The 27455-nt window shown below is 45.3% G+C and overlaps 1 protein-coding gene across 3 annotated transcripts in view; it reads right to left on the reverse strand.

Annotated features, from left to right (window-relative positions):
- The window catches only part of HOOK2 (hook microtubule tethering protein 2), a 406674-nt gene that overhangs the window by 68343 nt on the left and 310876 nt on the right, over window positions 1-27455 (reverse strand). For 2 of the 3 annotated variants that reach the window (XM_078689227.1, XM_078689228.1), the window contains exons 19-20: window positions 25344-25447; window positions 24635-24739 (exon numbers count right to left, since the gene is read on the reverse strand). In XM_078689227.1, the coding sequence (XP_078545353.1) occupies window positions 24635-24739; window positions 25344-25447 (209 nt within the window). Of the gene's footprint in view, window positions 1-24634; window positions 24740-25304; window positions 25448-27455 lie in introns of all 3 variants that reach the window. The other variant, XM_078689226.1, reaches the window with a different exon arrangement.

A 27455-nucleotide genomic window follows, 5' to 3' on the forward strand; every position in this document is an offset into this window, starting at 1 on the left:
CCTAGGGGTCCCAGCTAATCCTACAGCCCCGACAGGGAGTTCTCCCCCAGTCCCTAAGAAACCCTGTAAGGAAGGGGTGTCGAGTGCGGCGCGCGGTGTAGATAAAGACGCTTTCGAGAAATTGCGCGACGCATTCTTGGCGAAGGCGATAGATCCTGCCCCGACGTCCTCCCCAACCCCGGGCCCCTCGGGTGGCTCTGCAAGTTCAGCTCCTTTGTCACCGGCGCCAACCTCCCCGGCGGACACCGATGATGACGAAGGGTCGGAGCGTTCTTGGCGGCCTTCGGGCTCCGCCGCCGAACTTCCGCAGGACAGTTCAGGTATGCTAGACCCGGACGAAATAATGCATCCGAGGTCAGCGGCCTGGGCCCCTGGGGAGAAGGTGGCGAAGTTTGTCGCTGGCCGCCTCCGCAAGCCCTTAGAAAAGGAGGCGAAGAGCTGTTTGCGTGGGGAATGCCCCAGGCCTACGCTTGAGGGGAAGGTTGCCCTGACCCCAGAGTTAGATCCAAAAAGGGCTACCTTTTTAGCGAAATTTGTTAAGGACCCTAGGAAAGGGATTGATCGCTCCTGGCGGGCTTGCCTGGATAAGCTGTTAGATGCCATAGGCCCCATAACAAAAATTCTGGACATGGCTAAGGAGGCCAAAGTGTCCGGGGCAACCATCTCCCCTGAAGTCCTCTCTAACTGGGCGCAGAGAGTGGTGGTGTTCCTGGGAAACGGGAACTGCGCGCTGTCCACAGAACGCAGAAGGTCCCTCCTGATTAAACTTGACCCTAAGTTAGGGGATCTGGCCTCTTCTGAAGCAGGGGCAGTGGCACAAGGGGGTCTCTTTGGAGAACCGTTTATCAAGGAACTGGGGAAGTTCGTTAATACCTTTACATCCCTAGATAGGGCCCAGTCAAATATCAAAAGGGTCTTCCACCAGCGTTTCTCCAGGGGGGCCAGTCGCGGAGGGGGGGCGCTCGACCGGCCGTGGTGGTCAGCAAGCGACCATCAGAAATCAAGGCTCCGGGCGAGGACAGTATAACTCCTCGCAGAACTACAACAACTTATATGCAACCAGAGGACAACGCTTCCTGGCGGATTCAAGAATACTGCTGGGAACGCCTCCAACGTTGAGTGTAATCTCGGCGGACAAGGTCCGCGTGGGGGGGTCGTCTGCCCTTGTTTCCAGAGGCCTGGGCCGCAATCACGGCGGACGCATGGGTTTTACAGACTGTCCGGGGTTTCCACGTGGAATTCTACGATCAGCCCAGACAGGTCAGACCTCCTCCTCCTATCGTTTTCTCTTCTGCGGACACACGCCTAGTCGACGAAGAGGTTTCAGACCTGCTTCGCAAAGGCGCCATCTGCCTGTCTACTCGGCACCCGGCGGGGTTTTTGAGCAACTTGTTCTTGGTGGACAAGGTAGATGGTGGAAAGCGTCCTGTTATCAACCTCAAAGAATTCAAAGGTTGGTTGGTCTACCGGCATTTCAAGATGGAGGGTATCCATCTTTTGAGAGATGTACTTCTTCCAAACGATTGGATGGTACGCCTGGACCTCAAGGATGCGTACCTTGTGGTTCCCATTCACCCCCGCACCGTCGCTTTTTGCAGTTCCGGTGGGGGGGGGATCAGGTGTTCGAGTTTACCGCCCTTCCTTTCGGGCTTGCTTCGGCCCCTTGGTATCTCACCAAGCTTCTCCGGCCGGTGATGGAAGTTTTACGGAGCCAGGGTATCCGGATGATAGTTTATCTGCACGACATCCTGCTGATGGCTCAGTGCCCCGAGCAGTTGGATCTACAGCTGCGCCAAACAATATCCTTACTCCAGGGGCTAGGTTTTGTGATCAACAGCGGGAAGTCTGTTCTGGTTCCGACCGTTCCTCGGTTTCACCGTGGATTCAGTGCAATGCACCCTAAGCCTTCCTTCAAGGAAGCTAGGGAAGATCTGCCACATCCTCCGCCAAACGATCTCGCGATCGCACACGTCTCTCCGTCAGATTGCCCGGGTGGTGGGGCTGCTGTCTTCCTCCATCCAGGCTATCTTTCCGGGGCCCCTGCACTATCGAGCCCTTCAACGCCTCAAGGCGCATCACCTCCGACGGGGCCTGACGTACGATCAGGTGGTTCCCCTATCGGACGAGGTGAAGGAGGAAATGAATTGGTGGCTCGCGCATATGGAAGCCTGGAACGGCCGGGCGATTTTCGGTCCTGTCCCGGACTTGGTGATAGAGTCCGACGCCAGCCGTGCGGGCTGGCGCGCTCGCTGTGGAGAGTTTTCTACAGGCGGCGCCTGGTCATCCGAAGAACAAGAGCTCCATATCAACTGTCTGGAGCTATTGGCCAGGTCCTTCGCGGTACAATGCTGGACCAAAGACACAGTTCGTTCTTGCGTCCTGCTTCGCATGGACAATATCTCGGCTGTGCGATACGTCAACCATTTGGGTGGCCCTCGCTCCAAAGCCCTTTCGGACTTGGCGAAGGTTTTCTGGAATTGGTGCCTGGCGCGCCAGGTGTCGGTAACGGCGGAATACTTGCCGGGCCAAGACAATCAGGTGGCAGATTGGCATTCCCGGTATCTACGGGACTCCAGTCAGTGGAAACTCGATCCACAAGTGTTCAGGTGGCTGGACGATACCTGGGGCCCGTTCTCGGTAGACCTCTTTGCGTCCCGTCTGGACTTCCAGCTCCCGCGTTTCTTCAGCTGGAGGCCGGACCCTCTAGCAGAGGCCACGGACACCTTCCTCCAGGACTGGAGCCGAGAGAAGTCGTACGCTTTTCCCCCGTTCTCGATGATACTGAGAGCGGCGGCCCATCTGCGCCGCCAACAGGTGGATGTGGTGATGGTGACTCCCTGGTGGAGATCTCAAGTGTGGTTTCCAGTTCTTCTGGAACTTTCTTGGGATTCTCCAATCCTACTCCCCCGGTTTCCGCGGCTTCTTCTCAGCGCGGACGGGGAGCTCCATCACCTTCTCACTCAGAGCTCTCTTCACCTCATGGCGTGGAGGCTTTCGGGCGACGTTGGTCGCTGCCGGGCCTTTCGAGACCGGCTGAGGATTTCCTCTCAAAAGCCTGGGCAAGCAGCACGACAAAACGTTATCGCTCTGCCTGGAATAAGTGATCCCGCTGGGGTCTTCGACGAGATCTGGATCCCTTGGTCGCAGGCGTCGTTCCTGCATTGAACTATTTGGCGGAGTCGGCCGCGACAGGTCTGGCCTACCGTACTATCAATGCGATGCGGTCAGCGATCTCGGCGGGCCACCAGCCAGTGGCAGGGGCACCATTAGGAGAGCATCCTTTTGTCTGTCGCCTACTGCGTGGTATTCGCCTATCTTTGCCTCCGGAACCGCGTTATTCGGTTCTTTGGGATGTTAACCTGGTGCTTAACCTTTTTTTGTCGTGGCCGCCGAATAAGTATCTGTCCTTAAAGGAACTTTCGGCGAAGTTGGCAATGCTCCTATGTCTGATTTCGTGCAGACGAGTATCGGATGTACGCGCCTTGGATGTCACGGCGAGAGTCTTTTCCCCGGACGGGGTGGTCTTCACCTTGGGGCGTCGCACGAAGTGTGCTTCAAGGTCGATTTCTTATCCATACTTCGTGGACTCTCCCAAACTCTGTGTGGTTCAGTGTTTAAAGGTTTATGAGGACCTAACCTTGGAAATTCGCCCTCCGGGCGAACGACAGCTGCTAATCGCGCTGCGAAAGCCGCACAAGGCTGTCTCTTCTCCCACCAATGCCAGATGGGTACGGTGGATCATGCAGGAAGCAGGCATTGACACGAAACAGTTCGGTGCACATTCCGCTAGAGGGGCCATGGCCTCGAAAGCGTTTTCTTTAGGAGCCAGATTAGAGGATCTGATGAGAGCTGCGGATTGGTCTTCGCACTCCACCTTTAAAAGGTTTTACTTCAAACCGGTGATTGATATTGCTCATTTGGTGGTGAGTAAGCTTTAAACTAGCATAATCTGAAGCCTCCGGTACTGACATAGAATCGAAATTTGCCTAGCAGTGTAACGGTAAGTTTCAATTCTATTAAGGACACGGAGGCTAGGATTATCCCTCCCGGTCTCCTGCGGAGATGACCCGCCCGTACTGCAGTAAGTACTCAGGTTTTCCAGTCTTCTGCTGATGTAACTGCACAGTGTTGCATTTTACGTGCTTTGGATGCCCTTTCACTGCTGACGCATTTTTTTTTCTTGATAGGAAATGATGGTGCCAAGCAGGATCAGTAATGACTTAGCGTGCCTCGCGCGAAGAAAGAGGAAGTGGTCATGAAGGGGACGTCCTGTCTAGCTGCAGTGGAGACTAAGAAAGGACTATAATATGGACTGCCTAGAACTACTCATGGCAGTTGTAGTCGATGGACATTGTTTTTTCTGTTTTGCCCATATCCTTTGTTCTAAGGTAGGGCTGTTGTTATTTGGTATGTTTTTGGCTGCTGTGACTTTTGTAATAAGACAGCGAAGAAGGTACAAAAGCATAATCCTCGCCTCCGTGTCCTTAATAGAATTGAAACTCACCGTTACACTGCTAGGCAAATTTCGATTCTGAAGAAGAAGCTGAAGAAAATCCAGATTTTGAAGATCGACAAGAAAGTCGACATCTGGAGAATACATCTGTAAATGGAGATTTGACTGAAAAAGATTTAGAAGTCATTGTTGTGGATTCTGAGGATGATGAAGATCTGCAAGAAAAAGAAATAGCAGAAGAGTCTGGAAAAGAAGCTGAAGAAACAAAAGAATCTGATCAGATTGTGATTCAAGATCAGGAGAGTATTGAAAAGCAGAAAAGAAGCTCTGAAAGCAGGAACAAGAAATCTGAAGCTGGGAAGTTAAAGGTAATTGAAGAAGAGGACAAATTACCGAGTACCAGTGGGGGAAGTAAAGTTCCTAACGGAGTGAAGCTGCCGAGTAAAGAAGTACCTGAGTCAAGAATTGAAATTTCTGACAGTGACTCTGGAGAAAGTGATGAAGATTATCAAATAAGCAGATTGAGAAAGATCTTGGAGAAACAAATTGAATGTGACTGAGCCAAAGAAGAAAATTCTAAGAAAAGGTGATATTTAGCCAGGTGAAAATGGAGGGCTGAGATATAGATTGATAAACAAATCAAAAGAACAAGTGAATGAGATTACTAGTCAGGGAGACCCTGAAAAGAAAGCAGAGGTGGGAAAGAAAATAGAAGTTGTCTCTAGAAAAACAAAGAATTTTGAAACCAAATCAAAAATATAGGTCTCCGGAGTGGGCTTATATAATTATCCCACCTGTAGTTGAGATACATAGTAGCAGTCAAGAAGAAATTGAGGACTACAGTGACAATGATTGAAGTATTAATTTGTTAGAATTTAGGTTTCTGTTTTTGGCATAAGGCTGAAGAAATTGTGTTAGGTGACACAAGGTTGAAGAAATTGTGTTTAGCTGGAGAATAATTTGTGACGCAAGGTCGAAGAAAAGTTGTTAGAGGGATTAAAAAAATATATATATATTTTAAAAAGGGGGTGTTTAGTATTTTAAGTTTTAGATATAGACATATGTCAAAACATATTTAAAAAAAAATTGTTTTCTTTTTCTGTGACAAGGCTAGTAAAAAATGCCTTCAGTTCTGAAACGTAGTACCTCAAAATGTTCCATTTTTAAAAATTGCTGCAAGATGACTGATGTGTGTGCTCATATTAATTCTGCTCTGGTTAGTTTTAGCTGTCATTTTTCCTTTCGGGATCGATAAGGAGATGTACAAGGTCAATATGACAAGCAAAGCTTCAGTTAGTCAAGATAAACATAGTGTAACAAACAAAGCTAACAAGGTTATTGATCACAGACCAGAGGCTCATCAAGACAGGTCTGTTAGTGATTTTTCTAGCAATACCTTTTCAAGACTTTTAGGTGAATATGTTAAGGTTATGGGTGTCAAAGATTGTTACATCTGCGTAAAGTTACCTGCTTCTGTTTCTGAGGGAGTAACATACAATATGCTTACTCTTACTTATGGCATGACTTGTAGTGTGTTAGCTAGCTTATTTTATCAGACTGGTCGATTGGAGTATTACTATTCCAATTATGATGAGATTTTTGCTAATCTAAAAATTGAAAAGGCTTTAAATAAACAAACAAGCTAAATAGATGAGGGAATTCCTTTTAGTTACTAATGAACTTACTTATGAGTATGCTTACAGAAATAATTTAACCTGCAAATTGAGAGCTGAAGAAAAGTCTTTCCTGAATCTTGTTGAAGAGAGAAGGGCAATTTATAAAAGAAATGAAATGGTTAAACAGACCAAATCCAAGTTTTGGCAGAAGGAGGATGAAAAGTTTAATGGCAAATCTGTTGATAATGTTGCAATTCACAGACAAACCAATTAGTGGCAAGTTTTGCATTAGAAGAGATAACACACTTTTTGATAATTATTTTGTGGGAGCTAGCAATTGTGAAGACACTTATCAGATCATGGGGGGGTTGGGGATTCAAAGGTGGAAAAGACCCAATTTTTCCTGGAATTTATTTTGTCTGTGGAGACAAAGCTTATTATAACCTACCGGACCATTGGTATGGGATGTGTTTTGTTGGTCTTGTGTTTCCAAAGATTTTTCACGTTGACAGAAATACAGAAGGTTTATTTGAAATCAATAATCATGTAAACAGATACAAAAGAGAAAGTTTCTCAGAAATTTTGGGAGACATTTTTGAGGCAGTGATACCTTTAGTAGGTATTACCCTGAATGCAGGTAGAATCAGAAAATTGTCCACAATAGTTGACAGATTGTCAACTGACACAGCTGGTGGCTTCCAATTAGTGAATACCGAGGTTATTGCAATCAGATCGATGGTGATACAAAACCGACTTGCCCTAGACATACTTCTAGCAAAAGAGGGAGGAGTCTGCGGCATTTTACATGTCCAGCATTGCTGTACATATATCCCGGACGAAAGTAGAAACATTGAAATGTACATTAAGAACATCACAGAGATGCATTCGGAAATAGTTCCATTAGAAGAAAATTATTTTTCAGAACGTCTTTCCAAAAGATTTCAGGCTATTAAAACCTGGTTTCAAGAAATTGGTGGTTCAGTTCTTGGCAAGATTCTAACACCTTTGTTTGTAATAATTTTTGTGATAGTTTTGAATAAGATCAGTTGCATGTTACACAAGAGAAAGAGGTACATGAAAGAAAAGAGAAGAATTTACAAAATCAGAAAGGAACAAGAGAGAGAGATAGAGCTGGAGGAGTTACGTAGAGCTCAATATGATAGTTGTAAAGACACAGCTGAAACAAGTCTTTAGAAATACTAACACAAGTGAAATCAAATCATGTTCATTCTAGATAAAATTTGTTAAATTTTGGGTGTGGTGTGGTGATTTGGAAATCACCAGAATAGGGAGTTGATGGAGCGAGTTTCAGAAATATATTCATTTCAGCTCGTGAAGTTACTCTTCCATAAATAATTAATAATATTAATAATGATGTGTGTTGTGTGTTTATTAATTCAACCTAGATTAAAGTTGCATACACGAACACGTGGGAACAACATTATGTGCTCTATGTTGCAGCAAGTACGTTTTAAGAATAATTTACTAACCTTGTTTGTTTGTCTATTGTCTTGTCAAATATTAATTGCGGCTGTTCAATTAATTGCATGTGCCTATTTTATATATGCTTTTGTCTATGTGGTGTCTTTTATTTTATACAGGTATGAGGAGAATCCTGCTGGACTAAACGAAGAATGGTAGATACAGATGCTGCTTTATTTGTTTGCTTTTGCTAGGTAATATACACTAATGGGTTAATCATTAGCGATGATGGGTGGGTAACAGAACGAATTTCATTTCTTGTATTAATTATTCCTTTATGTTGTTTATATACTAGTTAACGTGAAAGCATTTTTTGAGGCCTAGTGCATTCGTGATTGAGGGAAAATTCTGCTCGGAAGAAAAGCAAAAGTCCAAATGTGGTCGCATCCCCTGCCAAAAATTATTAACGCGATGAAAAATGAAACGTGATGAGCTGACTGTTCTTTAGTCAAGCAAGGCCAAGGCCAGGAACTGGCAGAGGAGTATGACAAGCTGAGGAAGCTATGAACTCTGTTAAAATAATGTTGCAAACTGGAGGAAGCTTCGCAATTTGAAAAGTAAAGGACAATGGACTCTAAGAAAGAGACGGAACTAAGGTTCAGAAGACGAAATGACATGATGGCATGTCACTTGACAGCCAATCAGACTTTGACTTGAGCAGAAAAATATAAGTTTTCATAGATTAGTTTAGCGTAGAAAGGTATAAAAACCCTTCTCCCGGGGAAGAGGCTGCTGCTTCTTGCTGACCTTTAGATGGGAGTGTCGTGCTGTTGGACTTCTCTTGGAGCACGTAAGAGACTCTATAGGCCCCAAAGATTTTACCCTTTATCCTTTTATATAGCAAGAGTAGTCAGGAACTTAGAATTTTAATGATGCCAAACTACTATTTTCCATTTGAATTTTGCTTTTAAAAATTTACTTAAACTGTCATTATCATTTGCAAAGACTTTAATTAAAAATGCTTTAATAAAAGATTTTAACGCACTTTTCTAAATATAAGTTAAATAAACGTTCTTTAAAAATAAAGCTGGTCTTGTTTTTTACATGAGTTTAGGTTACTAATACCAGATTTTATCGCCACAGTGGCTTAATTAATCATAGGGTTTGTTAAGGTGTGATGAAGTCGTTATACTGCAGTTGTATATAAATGTATATATTTTGTGAATAGGTTAATTAGGTCACATGATTCAGTTGGTCAAAATATGACATGTTAGTTTATGGGCTTGTGAATAAATTTTAGTGAGTATTGTGAAGTTGGGTAGTGTTGCTTATGATATATTTCCTATAGGCCGCTGGATCAGAAGCAGAGTTATGTGTTCTGCGGACATTGGACGCTGCCTGGGTGGTATGTTTGGGGGGGTTGCTGTGAGTTCTAGGCAGTAGCCATGTTGGATAATCTGTCTTACCCACTTGTCTGTTGTGATGGAATTCCAGACAGGTAGGAACTGTGATAGTCTGCCCCCCACAGGAGTGGAATGCTGTAGGGGGGCAGAGGGAAGTCACTATTTGGGAGTGGAAGAGGAGCTGTTGTAATTATTACCTCTACCCTTATTGTTGTTGCCTCGGTATTCTCCTCTAAAGTAGCCTTTATTAGAGGAGGTTTGTGTGTGTGTCTTAAAAGATGATGTGGTATCTGTGCCAGTCTGCTTGGAGCCTCCTCTATAAGAGGAGCGGCGAAAAGAACCTCTAGTTTGGGTGGATTGTAATTAGGGCTCCCGGTTTTATGGTATTTATTTTTTTGCCATTTCCGTCTGTATTTATCCATATTTATTTTTGGGGCATTTTATCTGTATTTATCCACATTTATTTTTGCAGCAATCAAAAGGCAGTGCTGCAGCAAGTATTTTTCCACATTTAAATTGACAATGTACACCGTTTACCTTTCATTTCTGTTTAATATGGGTGATATGTGAAAAGCTACAGATATTTCTCTAAATTAAAACAGACCTCACCTATTAAAGATGGTCAGGGGTCACAGTGATTATTTGCAGTAAAATAAATAAGCTGCTGCTGTTGTGCACTCAGGTGGATTGTTCTTGCAGCCACATGTTGCAGATTTAAATAGCACGAACTCGGCACTGAGGTATTTGAGCGCTTTACCTTTCCGCACACCTTTCATATTAGGGCACATTCATTTTTGTCAGTCACGGGGAGATTACGTGACAGTACACAGTACCCTGCACTGCAAGACACTCCGATCAACCCAGCCACAAACACATAAAGATTCCAGCCCCAACCACGATTGGCTCAGGGGAACGGCAGCAGGTCAAAAAATACCCTTATTAGAAGGAATATCCAGCAAATCACAATCCCTGCAGCCAGGGGCGCAATTAGCCATATTTAGTGTGTGGGGGGGCTGAGGAAACTTTTCCGGTGGGGGAGGGGCTGACTCCAGGCCCGGACTGGGAACCCAAAGCATCCCTGCGCAATTTTGCCTCATGAAGCCTGAAACAACTAATGAACTTTCTCCTAGTGTGCACAGTAAAAGAAAAAACATCAAAAGAATGTTATAAATGTGTTTCTTTAGAGCTCACCCTGTATCTGAAGCACATTTCCAATGTGTTTGGAATGCTCAAAGAGTTCCTGGTACAGTCATGTAAATCTAGGCCAGTCGTTGATTTAATTGACGATTCTACACCTACAGCACAAATCTTTCTCTGTACAAAATTACAGAAGGTGTATATGATTGTGTGCGCGTAAATGCCACACAAAACGAATATGCTTTTGTTTGCACTTGTTTAGTTTCTCACCTGTGTAATCATTTTTTTTCCCACGATGAAAACTTTCCCGGATCCCCCACCATTTTTGTGTGTTTTCTCTCCCCTGTGCTGCAATGGAAGGGGTGCCTTTATCTGTAGTATACAATGAACATGCATGTCCGGGATGGGTAACTGCTTGGCTAGGTAGCTTCTTAAAAACATACTCATTTGTGGGCATTCGATCATTTTCCCAAGTGAATCTATCCAGAAACTCCCACAAGTTGAACACAGGTGCACCTTTAAGAATCGGGCCCACTGTCTGAATGCTCACGCACGTGTCCCCGTTTGTCCAGAAAGTGCCATTTGAGTCAACCTTGACAATGCCCTGTGACCTCTCGGGGTAAACTCTGTCATCCATTTTGGTTGCATTTATTTTCGTATCGTTTTGTTCCACGTTATTTTAACCACCCACCGATTGGGTATGTAATCGCACTTGTGCGCCATGTTTACTTTGAAAACTAGAAGTAAAATTTGGGTTACCAATAACAAAATGCATTTCACGCTGGAGTTCTCTCAAATGAGTATTCGACTCTCCCAGCAATAGTTAGATTGTAAATACAGAGGCTCTAGAAGTGGTGACAAAACAAAGCCTCGTTAACAAGTTGGAGATCTTTTAAAGACGTGTGAAGTACTCGGGTGCGGCTGTGCCCGGGAAGCGGACTCAGCTCAGGCAAACCCAAATGAGGGGGGTGGGGGGCTGTCTGCAGCTGAGGGACGTGGCAAGTCACCTCGGCCGGAGCACGGCAGCACTCACAATTTACTAGTATTTAACCGCATCTACATATAAATACAGACATAGGAAAAATAGTTTTCCGTCTGTATTTATGTGTAAATATCCGTTTAAACGGAAAACCGGGAGCCCTAATTGTAATGCACCCATAGACTTAGCAGTGTCCGTGTCTTTCTTCATCTTTTCTAGTGTGTTGTCTACTTCCGGCCCGAACAACTGGTTCTGATTGAAGGGCTGGTTCAGGATGGTAGTTTGTACTTCTGGTTTGAAACCTGAAATGCGTAACCATGCATGACGTCTGAGAATAACACTTGGCTCTTTTACGTGCATTTGACACTACCAAAGAGTCTAGTGGCAGGTGTCCCTTAATGTAGACTGGATCAGCTGGTGCTGGTCTATACTTTTTCTCTATTCTGGGATTTAGCACCCTACACCGTACTGGATCTTTAAAAATGTCTGGAGCATGTTTAATGACTCCTTTGATCATGGGTAATATTTGAGTAGACCTTTGTGACTGTTCAAAAGTGTCTAATAAGAAATCCTCTTCAATGGCATCAGAGTGCATTGAAACTCCATGGTAAAGTGCAGCTCTGTTTAATAGATGATTAAACCCAAAACTATCCTCTGGAGGGGAAGGTTTTGTTGGGTAGTACTGAGGATCAGGGATGTCTGGTGCATTGTTTGGTGGGAAATTATATGCATCGTCATCTTTGGGATATTCTGGATTGACATCCTCATCTAAGGGGTATGTATGTGGCTCTGGTACGTCCCCCCCCCACTTAAATCATACTCCTCGTCAGTGTGGTGTGATGATGTAGGAGATTGAGCAGGAGAAGTTATAGGTTCAATATATGGAGTAATAGGAGAGGAAGAAGGTGAAGGAGAGGAAGGGTGCATTGGAGAAGTTGCACAATCCTTTTTGGCAGGAACCACAGGTGGAAGTGGTGTCTGCTGGTCTTTTTTTATAAGGAATTGCTTCCACGTGTCCAGTTTTTGGATTAATATGGACTTTTTTCTGTCTAGGATCTGGTCGAAACAGATCTTCCTCTTCTATAATCTTCTTCGGCGTCGATTTTTTCGGCGCAGATAGGTGTTGCTTAGTGTTCTTTGCCTTAGGAGCAGTAATTGAGTCCTGTGGCAATTTTTTCAGTGCCAAAGGTGGTTTAGGCTTGTCTGGAGTCTTTGGTACCGATATTGAAGATTTTGGCGTGGAGACAGGTTTTGCTGGGCCTGCAGCGCCGGAATCTAGCTTCCCTTCCTTATTTTTGGAACCGGAGGTTTTCGGAGTCGAAGCTTTCGGGTCCGGTACGGTTCCTGGCTTCGGCACCGATGTGTCTTTTGGTTCGGGTGCCGAAGGGTGGTTGGGCACCGAAGGGCGTTTTGGCTTCGGTGTCGACAAGTCCTTCAGTGTCGAAGGATGTTTCGGTGCCAATGGAGGAGGTGGAATTGGCACATGTGATTTTTTCGGCACCGAGGCACCGGAAGGCGTAGTCTTTTTCCTCGGAGCCGAGCCCGAAGGCGGGGCGTCGGAGGGTAAATTTCGGTCTCGACTGGGCCCCATGGGCGGAGTGCTGACCGTTGCCTTTTGTTTGGGTAGTGTCTGTTGTGCAGGGGCAGAGGTACTCACGGGTTGTCGAGATGGAATCGAATTGTCAGAGTCTTCTGCTCCTGATATGATCTGGAGATCAGGCGAGTCTTCCTCGGCGACTAGTGGAGCCTCGTCCTCGGAGATATCTTAGAGTGGATTTTCATCCTTGGAGACGTCTTCTTCGACGATCTCCTCCTCAAAGATGGCCCCTGGTGCTGATTTCCGCATCTCGTGTCGATGGGCCGTCCGATCCCGAATGGTCTTCTTCGATCGGAAGGAGGCACAGGCTGTGCAGGTCGACTCATCGTGTTCTGGCGAGAGACAGAGGTTGCAAACCTCGTGATGGTCGCTATGAGGGAATTTTGCTCGACATACCGGGCATCTTTTGAATTGAGTTCTGTCCATGAGGCGTAGGCCGTACGGCGCCGATAGGCCCAACAGCCCGTGTCGACGCACCGGGATGTAGCTGGTGATGTCGAAAAGTCTATTCGATGTCGAAGAAGTTTATCTAACGTTTCACACTTCGAAAAAGCAGAAAAAGTGTTTTTTAGCCGGAGCCGAAAACTTTCATCCGAACCCTGTGGCGGAAAAAACAATCTGAGGATGGAGTCGATGACCATGCGCAGTATTGTCACCTATCTCGTGACTACAAATACTTCTTTCAAGAAGACAACAACCTGCAATTATCCGAGCCCAACACCAGGTGGCGATCTATTGCTAAGTGTACTATCTGCCGCTCATATGCCTAGAACACACCGTTTCAGTAAATAATTAAAACACAACACAAAATAAAAATCCAACACCAATTTATAAAAATAGGTAATATTTTTATCTTTTAAATGACACCAAAACGAAAATAATTCACTGTAGGGAACCAGAGATATGACTTTTAAAAGATTAGTCACTTTCTAATGCTTAGAAACCAACAGTGCCCCTTTAAGTCATTTCGTTTTCTCTGTCAGGGACACACCTTTATAAATTGTTCTGAAGAATTCTCACCACTGTAGTGGGCCGCCTTCTTCAGCAAGCGGGGTCCAGTTAGAACACCTTCCTGGCGTTCTGCTTGCGGGTCCCAAAGTATCCAACACACAATCCAAGGTTCTGGAATCTCCAAGAGGGTCCTTGAAAGTGTGAAACTTCAATTCCGCAATCCACTTGAACAAAACCCTTACAGATCCACTGGTACTCCAGGCTTTGAATTCTTTGTGGGGCTGTCCAGGTGAGCTCTGTTAACCTGTAGCTTGCAGGGAGTTTCCACTCTTGAGTCTTTTGTCAGCAAGGTAATCCACAGGGCTGTAGTTTCAGATGGTGCAGTCTTCATAGGTCAGGCCTTAGAGTTCCTTGCACACAGCAAAATCTTCAGCAGGGCCCTTCTTGCTTCATTCAGTTTTAAGCAGCAGATCTGGAGGGCTCTGCCCCTCTCAGACACTTATTCAAAATTCTCTGGGTCAAGCACCAGGTCACTGCTGACCAATGAGAGCAGGGCAACTCCTCAGTTATGACCACATCCTGTGGAGTGTGGCATAAGTTTGTCCCAGAGTGCATCATCCTTCCAAATCCATAATTCCAGCACGGAGGTAAGAGCTGGCTAAACACACCCCCTGGGATATCTCATTTCCACGGACCATCCCCGTATCATCTGCACATACCTTTCTTAAGCCTAGCCCTGACTCTGGGTCATGACTGTCATAGTGGACTAAAACCCAGGCCTCCCCTCTTGCCTTTGAAGAGCGTAGTTTACGACGCCACCTCCTGGCCTGGCATTCCTATTGAACAACACACTGCCCTCCCAGCAACCTGGCTAATCCACTTAACTCTGACCAATCAGGGCAGACCACTGAAAGGCTGAATTTGGACTTACAAATAAGAAAGACTCATAACTTATTGTATGTACACTTTAAAAGAAATTTAACAATATAATATGGTTGGATTTACTACGACCATTCTGGGAAGTCTTTGAATGGTCCGGCTAGTCCTCTCCTATCAATATTTATTAATCAATCACTTCCTACCATGTTAACCTATGGGGTTTGCAATAGGGAAAATGACCTGGGCCACTTTTCAAGAACCAGGGCTTATAAAACCATATTTAATAAGTATTGCCCCAATGTCTACAGGACCCCCACCCCCTGTGCAACTAGGGGAGACTTCAGGGGTTCTGAATCTGCAGAAATATTGCAGATCATCCTTACCCAATCCTTCTAGCATCAAAGTCGAATTTGAGCAGCTCTTTAATACAATGTGGGGAGTGAAATGTAAAATTTCACTTTACCCAGGCACATAAAACTTCATTTTATAAGGGCACTCCTTAGAGATAACCGACCCCCCACCCCTGGGATACCTAGGGGTGACCCTGGGGGTCCCTAATATGCAAAAACATGGTAGGTTTTTCATTTGTAAGTGCCCCTACCCCCAAAGTCGAGTTTGGGCACAATTTGAGGTTTAAACGCTGTCCTGGTCCCCAGTTCTGCTTTTAAACTGACCTCAGGCTTCAGCACTGCACACATGCAAGTGCAGACAATCTGCTGGCCTCTAAACTGCCATGCCCCAGGATACTGGAGACTTCTAGGTAGTTTCAATCCCCTGCCCTATTACATACTAGGGGCTTATGGGGTAGGTCATGCCAATTACAGGGGTACCATACCATAGTGTACCCTAGTGTACGTTGGGTGTCTTAACTGTATTCTAATGTGTTCCTTTTGGCTTGGCACTTACCCTGGTTAAACATAGCCCAGGGTAGTCAGAGTCAGTTACCACCAGTTCCAGTCAGCAAAAAGTTGGGGGGTGCCCAGGGCACAGGATGACTTTGCAACATAGCCCCCCCCCCCCAAACCAAAGGTGATGGGTTACTAACCTACACCCTGGTAGTCCTCATCGGCTAAGTGGATAAAACCTGGAAAGTCCATCTGCCTTGGCATGGGCAACCCAGGTCTGTGTTCCACTGTAAAGTCCATTCCCTGTAGGGAAATGGACCACCTTAACAGCTTGGGATTCTCCCCTCTCATCTGCATGAGCCACCTGAGAGGCCTGTGGTCAGTTTGAACACAAAAGTGAGTCCCAAACAAATATGGTCTCAAATTTTTCCGTGACCACGCCACAGCAAAAGCCTCTCTCTCAATGGCACTCCACCTCTGCTCTCTGGGAAGAAGCCTCCTGCTAATAAAGGCAACTGGCTGGTCAAGGCTCCCTTCATTCAGCTGTGACAAAACTGCCCCAATCCCTTGCTCTGAAGCATCAGTCTGAACTACAAATTCTTTTGTGTAGTCAGGGGCCAGTAACACTGGTGCTGAACACATAGCAGCTTTCAGAGTGTCAAAAGCCTTCTGACACTCTGGGGTCCAAATCACCTTTTTGGGCCTCTTTTTAGAAGTCAGTTCTGTTAGGGGCCCCACAATGGTCCCATAATTTTGAACAAACCTTCTATAGTACCCTGTCAGTCCAAGGAATGCCCTGACCTGAGTCTGGGTAACAGGAGCTGTCCAATCCAAAATAGTTTGTATTTTAGCTTGGAGAGGCTGTACATGGCCCCCACCTACCAGGTGCCCCAGGTACACCACAGAACTCTGCCCTATTTGGCACTTACTTGCCTTAATAGTCAGGCCTGCCTGCTGCATGGCCTGAAGCACTTCCCTTAGGTGGTTTAAGTGATCCCCCCAGGTAGAACTGTATACAGCTATATAATCCAGGTAAGCTGCACTGAACTGTTCCAACCCAGACAAGACCCTGTTCACCAACCTTTGGAAGGTGGCAGGTGCATTCTTTAATCCAAAGGGCATTACCTTGAACTGATAATGTCCCTCTGGTGTGGAGAATGCTGACCTCTCCTTTGCTCCATCAGTGAGTGCAATCTGCCAGTAACCTGAAATGAAATCAAAAGTACTCCGGTACTTTGCAGCCCCTAACCTATCAAAGAGCTCATCAGCTCTACGTATAGGGTGAGCGTCCGTCTTTGTGACTGCATTCAAACCTCTGTAGTCCACACAGAACCTTAACTCCTTGGGTCCCCCCTGAGGGTTAGGTACCACCGGACTGGCCCATGAACTCTCAGACGGTTCAATTACCCCCAGCTCCAGCATCCTAGCAACCTCAGCTTTAATGCTGGCTCTGACATGGTCAGACGACCTGTACAGTTTATTTTTGACAGGTCGGCTGTCACCAGTGTCAATGTGGTGCACACACCACTCAGTGATGCCGGGGGTCAGAGAGAACAGGCCAGCAAACTGCTCCAGCACCTGCTTACAGTCTCTGTGCTGCTGGTCTGTTAACTTGGGAGAGAGCACAACTCCCTCCACTAACCCATCTTGCACATTAGTGGAGAGGAGGTCGGGCACAGACTCAGTTTCCTCCTCCACACCCTCATCAGTGGCCAGTAACATGGTCATGTCTGCCCTGTCATGGTGGGGCAGGACCCTGTGCCAAGGTCAACCAAATAGGTAACTTCACCCGTCTTTTCTAAGATTGGATAGGGCCCACTTCACTTGTCATGGAGGGCCCTGGGAGCCACAGGCTCCAACACCCACACCAACTGTCCTGGAGTATACTCAGGCATAGTAGCTTTTTGATCATACCAGTGCTTCATTAGCTCCTAACTGCCCTCCTGTTTGCCTTGTACATGTACTCTGCCATTCTAGATCTCAGGCCTAGCACGTAATCAAGCACATTGTCCTTAGCTTCTTTAAGAGGCTTCTCTAAAGACTCTCTTAGCGGGCTCAATGGCCCCCTCACAGGGTGTCCAAACACCAACTCAAAAGGACTGAAACCAACCCCTTTCTGTGGCACCTCCCTGTATGCAAACAGTAAGCATGGGAGGAGAACATCCCATCTCCTCCTGAGTTTCTCTGACAACCCATTTATCATGCCCTTCAGGGTTTTGTTGAATCTCTCAACAAGACCATTTCCTTGTGGATGATAGGGGGTGGTGAACTTGTAGTTGACACCACACTCATCCCACATAGCAGTCAGATAGCTGGACAGGAAGTTCGTGCCCCTATCCGACACCACCTCTTTTGGAAAACCCACTCTGGTGAACACACCAAGCAGTGCTCTAGCCACTGCAGGTGCATCAATGGTTCTAAGAGGTATGGCTTCAGGGTATCTAGTAGCATGGTCAACTATCACTAAGATATACCTATTCCCAGATGCAGTAGGTGGGTCCAGGGGACTAACAATGCCCATCCCCACCCTTTCAAAAGGAACCCCAACCACTGGCAGGGGTATTTGGGGAGCCTTTGTCTAGCCCCCTGCCTTGCCACTGGCCTGACAGGTGACACAGGAGCTGCAAAACTCCTTTACCTTTTCAGACATATTGGGCCAGTAGAAATGGTCCACCAACCGGTTCCATGTCTTTGCCCTTCCCAAATGTCCTGGCAAGGGGATATCGTGACTCAAAGTCAGGATGAACTCTCTGTACTTCTGGGGCACCACCAATCTCCTGGTGGCCCCCTCCTTGAGGTTTCTGGCCTCAGTATAAAGCAGTCCATCTTCCCAGTAGAGTTTGTGAAACCCACTGTCACCCCCCTCCTCTTGCATAGAAGCAATCAGCCTCAAGCTCTCAAGGGTGGGACAGTCACACTGTCCCTGACTGAACTCCTCTCTGGAGGGTCCACCTGCTCCTGTCAGTTCTGCGAAATCTGACCGCTCTGGCAGGGATGAAGTCCCTCCCTCAGAGGCCAGATCCTCCCCATCAGGGTTAGATTCTTCCTGCACCTCTGGAGTTCCCTGGGCTGGCTCACCAGGCCCAGTGCCCTTGTCCTTGGATGCTTGGCCCTTTGTTCCAGGGTCCAAGTGTCCAGCCCCTCCCTTCTGGCTAGTCTGTGACCTAGTCACAGCACATACCCACTCAGAGAGCTCCAATATTTTCATATTGAGTCCTCTCGCCACCTCTGACCACGCAGAGGCTTCAAGATCATTGCCCAGTAAACACTGGACCGGGAGCACCTTTGACACAGCTACCTTCATAGGGCCTGTCACACCTCCCCATTCCAAATCCACCACAGCCATGGGATGGAGTTTGGTAGTGCTGTGTGCATATGTCACCTGGTGAAACTCACCAGGTAACAACCTCTCTGGCGGCACCAGTTTATCCAGGACCATAGTTACACTAGCCCCAGTGTCTCTGAAAGCCTCAACCTCAGTCCCATTCACTTTAGGCCTCTGCCTGTACTTGTCCATGTTTGGAGGTAAGGCAGCAAGGGTGGTAATACTTACCCTACCCAGGGACACTAAGGTGGCTTCCACCACCTGCCTGTTCTGTACACCACCCTCCAACCCTACACTGACACTGGCAATCCCTGTGGATGGCCCCTTAGGGGGGGAGCTTCTTGGGGCAGACAGCATCTCCCTGCTTATGCCCTGGCTGGTTACAGTCAAAGCACTTACCCACCTTTTAGGGATCAAAGAACCTACTAGGCTTTCCCTGAAACCCCCTCCCTTTGAATTTGGGTTGGCTCGGGGCCCCCCTCCTTGTGCAGGTTTTTGTGTGTCTTTGGAGGACTCCTTAGGATTTTGACCTTCATTTCCCTGGGCTTTCCCCTGGGGAGGGACCTGTCCTTTCTTCTGGTCACCCCCCTGATGCTGAATGGAAACCCGGGTTCTTACCAACTCATCAGCTGATTCCCCCAGCTCTCTGGGGTCTGTCAGCTTAGAGTCCACTAGATACTGGCATAACTTCTATTCTGCACAATGAGTCAAAATGTGTTCCTTCAAAAACAAATTATACAATCCCTCATATGTGTCAACTTTGTTACCAACAATCCAGCCTTCCAGTGCCTTTACTGAAACGTCCACAAAGTCTACCCAAGACTTTGAACTCAATTTCTGCGTGCCTCTAAACTTCACCCTGTACTGTTCTTGAGTCAGACCAAATCTCTTGACTAAGCATGCCTTCATCTGCTGGTATGATTCTGCATCCTCTCCCTTCAGGGTCAGGAGCCTATCCCTCCCAGCTACTAGAATCAACTACCACAGGAGTGCACCCCAATACCCAGAGTGAACCCTACTCATTTTAAGGGCCCTCTCAAAAGCTGCTAGCCACTTGTCAATGTCATCCCCCTCAGTGTACTTAGGTACTATGCCTTTGGGAAGTTTAGGTTCAAATCTACCACCCCTGGACATTACAGCATCTTCTTCACTTTCGCTGCCGACATTCCTTTTCTCCTCCTCCCTCTCCCACTTTCTCTTAGCCAATTCAAATTTCTATTTCTCCAAGGCAATCAACTCTAATTGAGCCTGAAGTTGTCTCTCTGCAAGGGACAGTAGTGCAACCTGAGTAAGGGACCATTTCCCACTCCCACCACCACCTTGATTCACCTGGCTAACACTAGTCACAATGGGAAAGGACTCATCCTCACCCCCCTCTCGGGTGAGGTGGGGGGGGAACATCTTCCCACCCCCTTGGGTTTTCCTCCACTGCCCTGGCCCAGGCCTTTAGGGACTCAAGCAACCCTGCCTTCCTCATCTTCTTTGCAGAACGTAGCCCCCTAAGCCTACACTGTTCCCTAAGATCCGCCATCTTAAACTGGGACAGTTTAGCCAGGTCCAGCTCCATGGTTCCCTAGTTTTGGGTCACAAAAACTAGGCTCAATAGACTTAGAACAATTTGGAAAAATCAAAACAATGGATTAAAAACAGTTTAGTCCAAATTCGAAAAATCAAACTCAAAAGTTTTGTTCTAAGGCAATTTAGAGGATTTTTATAATCTTAAATTATTCACTGAAAGGTGTACTTTTTAAACACAAGTCCTCATCCACACCGCTGAACACCAAATGTTGGAAAGTGGGTTATTGGTAGGGGCAAATGTAGGTCTGCCACTGGCAATAAGGCCACCAACACATGATAGGACTCAGCATAGGTCTTAGAAAATTATTCCTTTGCTCAACCCTTGGTAACGTGGCTGCGAGCAGACAGGCTTAACTTCAAAGACAGGTATGTAAAGCATTCAAAAACACAATTTCAGTAAATAATTAAGACACAACACAAAATAAAAATCCAACACCAATTCAAAACAAAAATAATCCACTGTAGGGAACCAGAGATATGAATTTTTAAAGATTAGTCACTTTCTAATGCTTAGAAACCAACAGTGCCCCTTTAAGTCATTTCGTTTTCTCTGTCAGGGACACACCTTTATAAATTGTTCTGAAGAATTCTCACCACTATAGTGGTGATGGAGCAAATTTCATCTGCAGTCAGGCATGGTTTTATTTTTGTGCTTCAGACAGGCTGCATTTAAATTGCCACGCACATTTTGGTGCAGGTTAAAAACATGGCACATGAAAAATATGAAAGTGAGGCCTATTCAGTCTGAAATGCTTTTGTTGAATTAACATGTGTTTTTTTTGCAATGTAGAGAAAGTGGCCTTTTTAGCTTTGAAGATTAATAGAATGTGTTTTTCTCTTCCCAGCTCATCCCATGCAATCTAAATTCACTATTTCTGTCTGAAGAGACTTTGACTTGTTGCATATTTTGATAAATATTTTCAGTTAATAATACCTCTTTTTATAATGTGTGTGAATTAATAATGCACCAAACACTACACAGGGGACTAAATGCTTTTTTGCTTGAAAAGCGATCTAAAACATTAAAGCATGTTGTTATGTGCACTGTAGTAACTGTGTGTGGTTTTAAAATTTACAATAAAGCACGAAAATGCTATTTTGCACATTGCACATTTTTGCATGTTGTACACAAATGAGAAAAAGCAGCTTTATACTAATAGCTTGGCTAGGTAAACATTTATAAGGGGTATTAGTATGGAGTTGGGAAACATAATGGGCTGATTTACATGAAATTCATATTCTCTTTGTGTCGGTTTTATTTTTGGGGCCTACACAAAACATGGCTGCCTGTGAATCCATCAAGGCTATGACTTGTAAAGAGAAGGGTGCATGCGCAGACTGAGCCAGCTTTCCTCATGACAAGAAGTCAAGGACATCTTGAACTGTACATTCTTGTGATTCTGAGAATGTACCAGTTAGTTAAAAGTATCCATCTGACTGCACTGTGGAAGGAAGGAAGGACGAATTAGAATAAAACATTTTTCCTAGTAAAAGTTGCAAACATATAAAATGTATTAAATCATTTGCGCTTCTTTTGTTAAAACTGGTATAGTCAGGATTTTAGAATGAGTCAGGACAGTGAGACCTAATGCCATCATGACTGACCAATCACGTACAAGTTTTCCTGAAAATGAAACATCTTTGTGTAGTCTGCCAAGAATTAGAGTATAAATAATGTCCTCTCTGGATGGGGGCTGGCTTTCTCAGCTCAGCTGGCTTCTAGGCTCATTGGGGGGGGGGGGGGGGGGCTCTTGAGAGAAGGAACAGATTAGGCCAGACATCCTATGGGTTAGGTACGAGAAACGTCCCGGGAGATTGCTGAAGGGCGGAATCTGCGTCCGAGGAGAGTCAGGGGGAGGTTTCTTGCTTCCACATCATATTTTGGCACTGCAGGCCACATTCCTTTGAGGTCTGGTGGAAGGGCGGGCTGTCTCCCTCCTTGTTTGCTATTTAGACACAGAGATGCACAGAGCAGCAACAGATAGAAAGGCTCTTTAGAATTAGATGCTAAACTTTAAGTTTATGTTTTGACTAATTAATTAGGTCTAAAAAGATTTATTTGTTTTATGCATTTATTTCTCTTTATGGGAGATTTTTGCCAACTATTTAATTATTGATTAGCTTTGCAAGACTATTTTTCTTAGAAACTCTAAGAATTTTGACTGATATTTTGCGCCACATTTTCTTTCCTACATGTTATGCTTATATGCAGACTGTAAATGTGTGGTTTATTAATGCTATTTTTCCTGTTCTCCAAATTCTGTAACCGGATTGATATTTTACTAATGAATAAAGGGTCAGAGAAAAAACTTAACTTTTGACTAGAAAAAAAAACCTTTAAATACTCAACAACTCTCTTTATTGGCTTGAATAATAAATTGCATTTTATGACTGTTCAGGTTTATTTAAAGTCTCCTGAAGGTAATACATGGTGTGAAGGGCCCAACACCTTTTGAGTGGTAAATTAGAGGTAGCATGAAGGGTTTGCATTGAGAAACTACCAGAAGAAATTACCGCTCCATCAGTGGGTCGCCTTCTTCAGCAAGCGGGGTCCAGTTAGAACACCTTCCTGGCGTTCTGCTTGCGGGTCCCAAAGTATCCAACACACAATCCAAGGTTCTGGAATCTCCAAGAGGGTCCTTGAAAGTGTGAAACTTCAATTCCTCAATCCACTTGAACAAAACCCTTACAGATCCACTGGTACTCCAGGCTTTGAATTCTTTGTGGGGCTGTCCAGGTGAGCTCGGTTAACCTGTAGCTTGCAGGGAGTTTCCACTCTTGAGTCTTTTGGCAGCAAGGTAATCCACAGGGCTGTAGTTTCAGATGGTGCAGTCTTCATAGGTCCGGCCTTAGTTACTTGCACACAGCAAAATCTTCAGCAGGGCACTTCTTGCTTCATTCAGTTTCAAGCAGGAGATCTGGAGGGCTCTGCCCCTCTCAGATACTTATTCAAAATTCTCTGGGTCAAGCACCAGGTCACTGCTGACCAATGAGAGCAGGGCAACTCCTCATAGTTATGACCACATCCTGTGGTGTGTGGCATTAGTTTGTCCCAGAGTGCATCATCCTTCCAAATCCATAATTCCAGCAAGGAGGTAAGAGCTGGCTAAACACACCCCCTGGGATATCTCATTTCCATGGACATCCCTGTACCATCTGCACATACCTTTCTTAAGCCTAGCCCCGACTCTGGGTCACGACTGTCATAGTGGACTAAAACCCAGGCCTCCCTTCTTGCCTTTGAAGAGCGTAGTTTAGGACGCCACCTCTTGGCCTGGCATTCCTATTGAACAACACACTGCCCTCCCAGCAACCTGGCTAATCCACTTAACTCTGACCAATCAATCACTTCCTACCATGTTAACCTATGGGCCATGGGGATTGCAATAGGGAAAATGACCTGGGCCACTTTTCAAGTACCAGGGCTTATAAAACCATATTTAATAAGTATTTCCCCAATGTCTACAGGACCCCCACCCCCTGTGCAACTAGGGGAGACTTCAGGGGTTCTGAATCTGCAGAAATATTGCAGATCATCCTTACCCAAGCCTTCTAGCATCAAAGTCGAAGTTGAGCAGCTCTTTAATACAATGTGGGGAGTGAAATGTAAAATTTCACTTTACTCAGGCACATAAAACTTCATTTTATAAGGGCGCTCCTTAGAGATAACTGACCCCCCACCGCTGGGATACCTAGGGGTGACCCTGGGGTCCCTAATATGCAAAAACATGGTAGGTTTTTCATTTTTAAGTGCCCCTACCCCTAAAGTCGAGTTTGGGCACAATTGGAGGTTTAAAAGCTGTCCTGGCCACCAGTTCTGCTTTTAAACTGACCTCAGCCTTCAGCAGTGCACACATGCAAGTGCAGAAAATCTGCTGGCCTCTAAACTGCCATGCCCCAGGATACTGGAGACTTCTAGGTAGTTTCAATCCCCTGCCCTATTACATACTAGGGGGTTATGGGGTAGGTCATGCCAATTACAGGGGTACCCCACCATACCATAGTGTACCCTAGTGTATGTTGGGTGTCTTAACTGTATTCTAATGTGTTCCTTTCGGCTTGGCACTGGCCCTGGTTAAACAGAGCCCAGGGTAGTCGGAGTCAGTTACCACCAGTTCCAGTCAGCAAAAAGTTGGGGGGTGCCCAGGGCACAGGATGACTTTGCAACAAAGTAGTACTATTTTACATAGTCTTACAGGGCTTTGTGCAATGTTTTCAAAACACCTAAAATGTGAAGAGTATGGGAATATCCATAGAATATTAATAAATAATTAGTATGCATAGAAAATACTCTTCCCTCTTTGAACTTTTACTAATAGAGAGCAACATTTCAGCAGATTCACAAAGGCATGCAAGAGTACTTCACTGTGCTCGTAAATGCTTTTGTGACTTGGACCCCTATTCTCCCATTTCTGTTTGGCAGTGTCTAATATGCACTGCATAGCTTACCTCAATGTACTGGATCCTGGTCTCCTTCTCATGCAGCTGGTTCTTGAGGGCCTGGATTTCTGGAGCAATTGTTGTGTGCTGTTTGGGATCCAGTGTTTTAATGACCTGCGAAAATACAAATGCCTTGTGAAGGAGACTGCTCGGCCAGATCAATGGACACCATATGTGTTTGAATCCCAGGATTAGGATGGCAATACAGTGAAACAAAATGTGCAACAGCACATCAGTTGAGGCAAGAAACTGCCAAATAGAGGTTTGAAGCACTATTGCATCTCCTCCTACTTAGGCCAATGGGACTCTAGTGCACTCAGGAGAACCGAAGAAACCACAGAAAATCTAAACGTACAGGTCAATTAATACCTTTTTTATTTTTACACAAGGGGATAAAGACCAGAATTCTCAAACTTAGATCTAAAGTGAAAGCAATAGCAACCAAAATCCATGAAGACTAAAACCCTACAGACACCCTAAATTTGAAGCTTCAGTGTGGTTATATGAGACGTACATTGTGGTTAATGAAATCCAACAGAGACATATAATGGTTAGGATTTTGAGGCAACAATGTAAACATAAAGGTAGATTCTGAAGACATGCGTTGAAACCAAAGTGGAGCAGCCTAGCTCCACCAGCACACAGCACAGGGAAGCGGGCAAAAGCCGCGAGTACTCACACAGCTGGGAACCCCAACGCCTGCCTGTGTACCACTGACCGTGCGGGCCTTCTCGACGTATCTCTTGTATCGTTCCTCCATCGCCCGCATGTCCTCATCCTTCTTCTTTAGGATCTGCTGCAGCTCGTCAATTTTTTTAGATGCTGGGAGGCAGGAAAGCAGGGATTGTTGAAAAGTATTAAGGGGTGGGGGGGAACACAGTAGTAAAGCATTAAAAAAAGCATGTGCCTGCATAACTGAGCACTGTACATCAGGCGATGAAGGAACTTTCATTTCTGGAAAACCTGGAATGCTCTAGATCAGTGGTTCTTAACCTGTGGTCTGGGGACCCCTGCGGGTATAGGACTTCTACTCAAGGAGACAATAATTGCTCAGAAAATTAAATACAATTAACAGATTAATAAACTGTACTTTTTTCTTTTACATTTGTGTGTGAATTAAATACAATATTCCATAATTTAAAAGTTTCTTTGACTAATGCTTTTCTCTGAATTGTGTATTGGTTTGCAGTTCAAACATTCAAAATTGCTTAAACTCCTGAATTCCATTAATGATTCAGTGGGGGTCCTCAGATTTCAGTAAGGATCAAGTGGTGGTCCACAGAAGCCAAAAGGTTAAGAAACTATGCTAGTAGTTGTGATGGTTTGGACTAGTAAAGCTAGGCCATACAAGTATTCTCCACTAATTTCAGGACTCAACTCATTCCAGGTTTACATTTTCCGAGTGATATGATTTAGTACAGTGGAGCATTTAGAATGAGAGGTCTTTGGCATGTGTTGAGGTGGTGAAGCTACTGCACTCATTTCCTCCCTGATTCTGCCTAAGCTCATGTTCAATTCTTACGGTCTATTGTTGCCTACGTGGTAAACGCTTTACCTTACTGCGACTAGCCACACTCCTTTCTTGTCCAGTTGGTGCAATTTTACTATCAGATGTTGAACTCTGTATCCTCCTCTCGGTTTATTAGATTCCTTGCTGCTGCAGGCTATGCTTCATCATCTCTAGGTTCTACAATATTTATTGCTGCTGGACACTTTCCTCTTACTTTCCCCGCATGTGGTATAGATGGTGGTGGTATATTCTTTGTGGCTTCTGGGCAGCTTCCCTCTTCTGTAAGTAAAATCCCTGCTCTCGTCTGCCAGGCTTACCTTATTCCTATCAGTCAGGTTTACTCTACTCCTTCCCGGAGAGTTTAGCCCTGAATGCAGTAGGCCCACCATTCCTCTCTAGAAAGAACAACCTTTGCTTACCACCTCGTCTGCTGGTACACTCCTTACTGCTGTGGCCCACCCACCCTCTCAAGCTGGAACGATGCTTCTCCAGGGATTTTCATTACTGATAAGCAGCACTAAATCGTATAATATGCTTGTCCTTTGAAAAGGAACTTTTTTTTATAACGTTTTTTAAAAAGGCTATACAAAGCTACATTGGCCAATTTTCACCTATTTTCAATAAAGAAAAAGCAATTTTAACCTTTCCAAAAAGGACGAGAAGAAATTGGAAAAGTGTAGCATAATAGGCTGCAGCTTGTATAGCTAGTAAAACTGCAGCTGCTCCTTTCAGGAAAAGCACACCACAGGAATACCATCATGCCACTTAAGTGGCAGTTGATCCAGTTCTATTTTTACATATCCGGGTGATAGGATCCTGCAGCAATGAGGTAGATCATTAAGGTTTTATATTTTTGTAAACCTGTCCAAACCTCGGAAAAGCATTGTCACTAAGTGTTTTAAGAGCACATTTTACTAGTTTTCTTAAGAAACAAAAATGTCTCCCAAAATACCTTTCCTCTTTAGTGAAGTGCCCTACTCGTGGGAAAATAAAAGTCCAAACAGTCTGCATTGTGAGCGGTCAAACTTCAGAAGGTGTGGACTCCTGCCAATTTTGGCATAAAATGTCCAGGACAGGGAAAAGATCAGCAGACTGCACAAGGACTAGCTCAGGTTTGAAGAAGCACCGTCTGGAGGGATCTCAGGGACATGGAAAGGGTGCTCCCTTTATCACAGTTCCTTCCAGGTGCCCCTCATGAATATGATCCAGGGAAAGATTCTATCCAGACAAGCCAGTTCAACACCAGACAAACCAGTTCAACACAGATCTAGGACGATGAAGGTAGGATCAGTGACTACATGCTCACTGTCGAAGACTGGC

Source organism: Lissotriton helveticus, chromosome 1_1, assembly GCF_964261635.1.
Source record: "Lissotriton helveticus chromosome 1_1, aLisHel1.1, whole genome shotgun sequence".
In the NCBI taxonomy this organism is placed as follows: domain Eukaryota; kingdom Metazoa; phylum Chordata; class Amphibia; order Caudata; family Salamandridae; genus Lissotriton; species Lissotriton helveticus.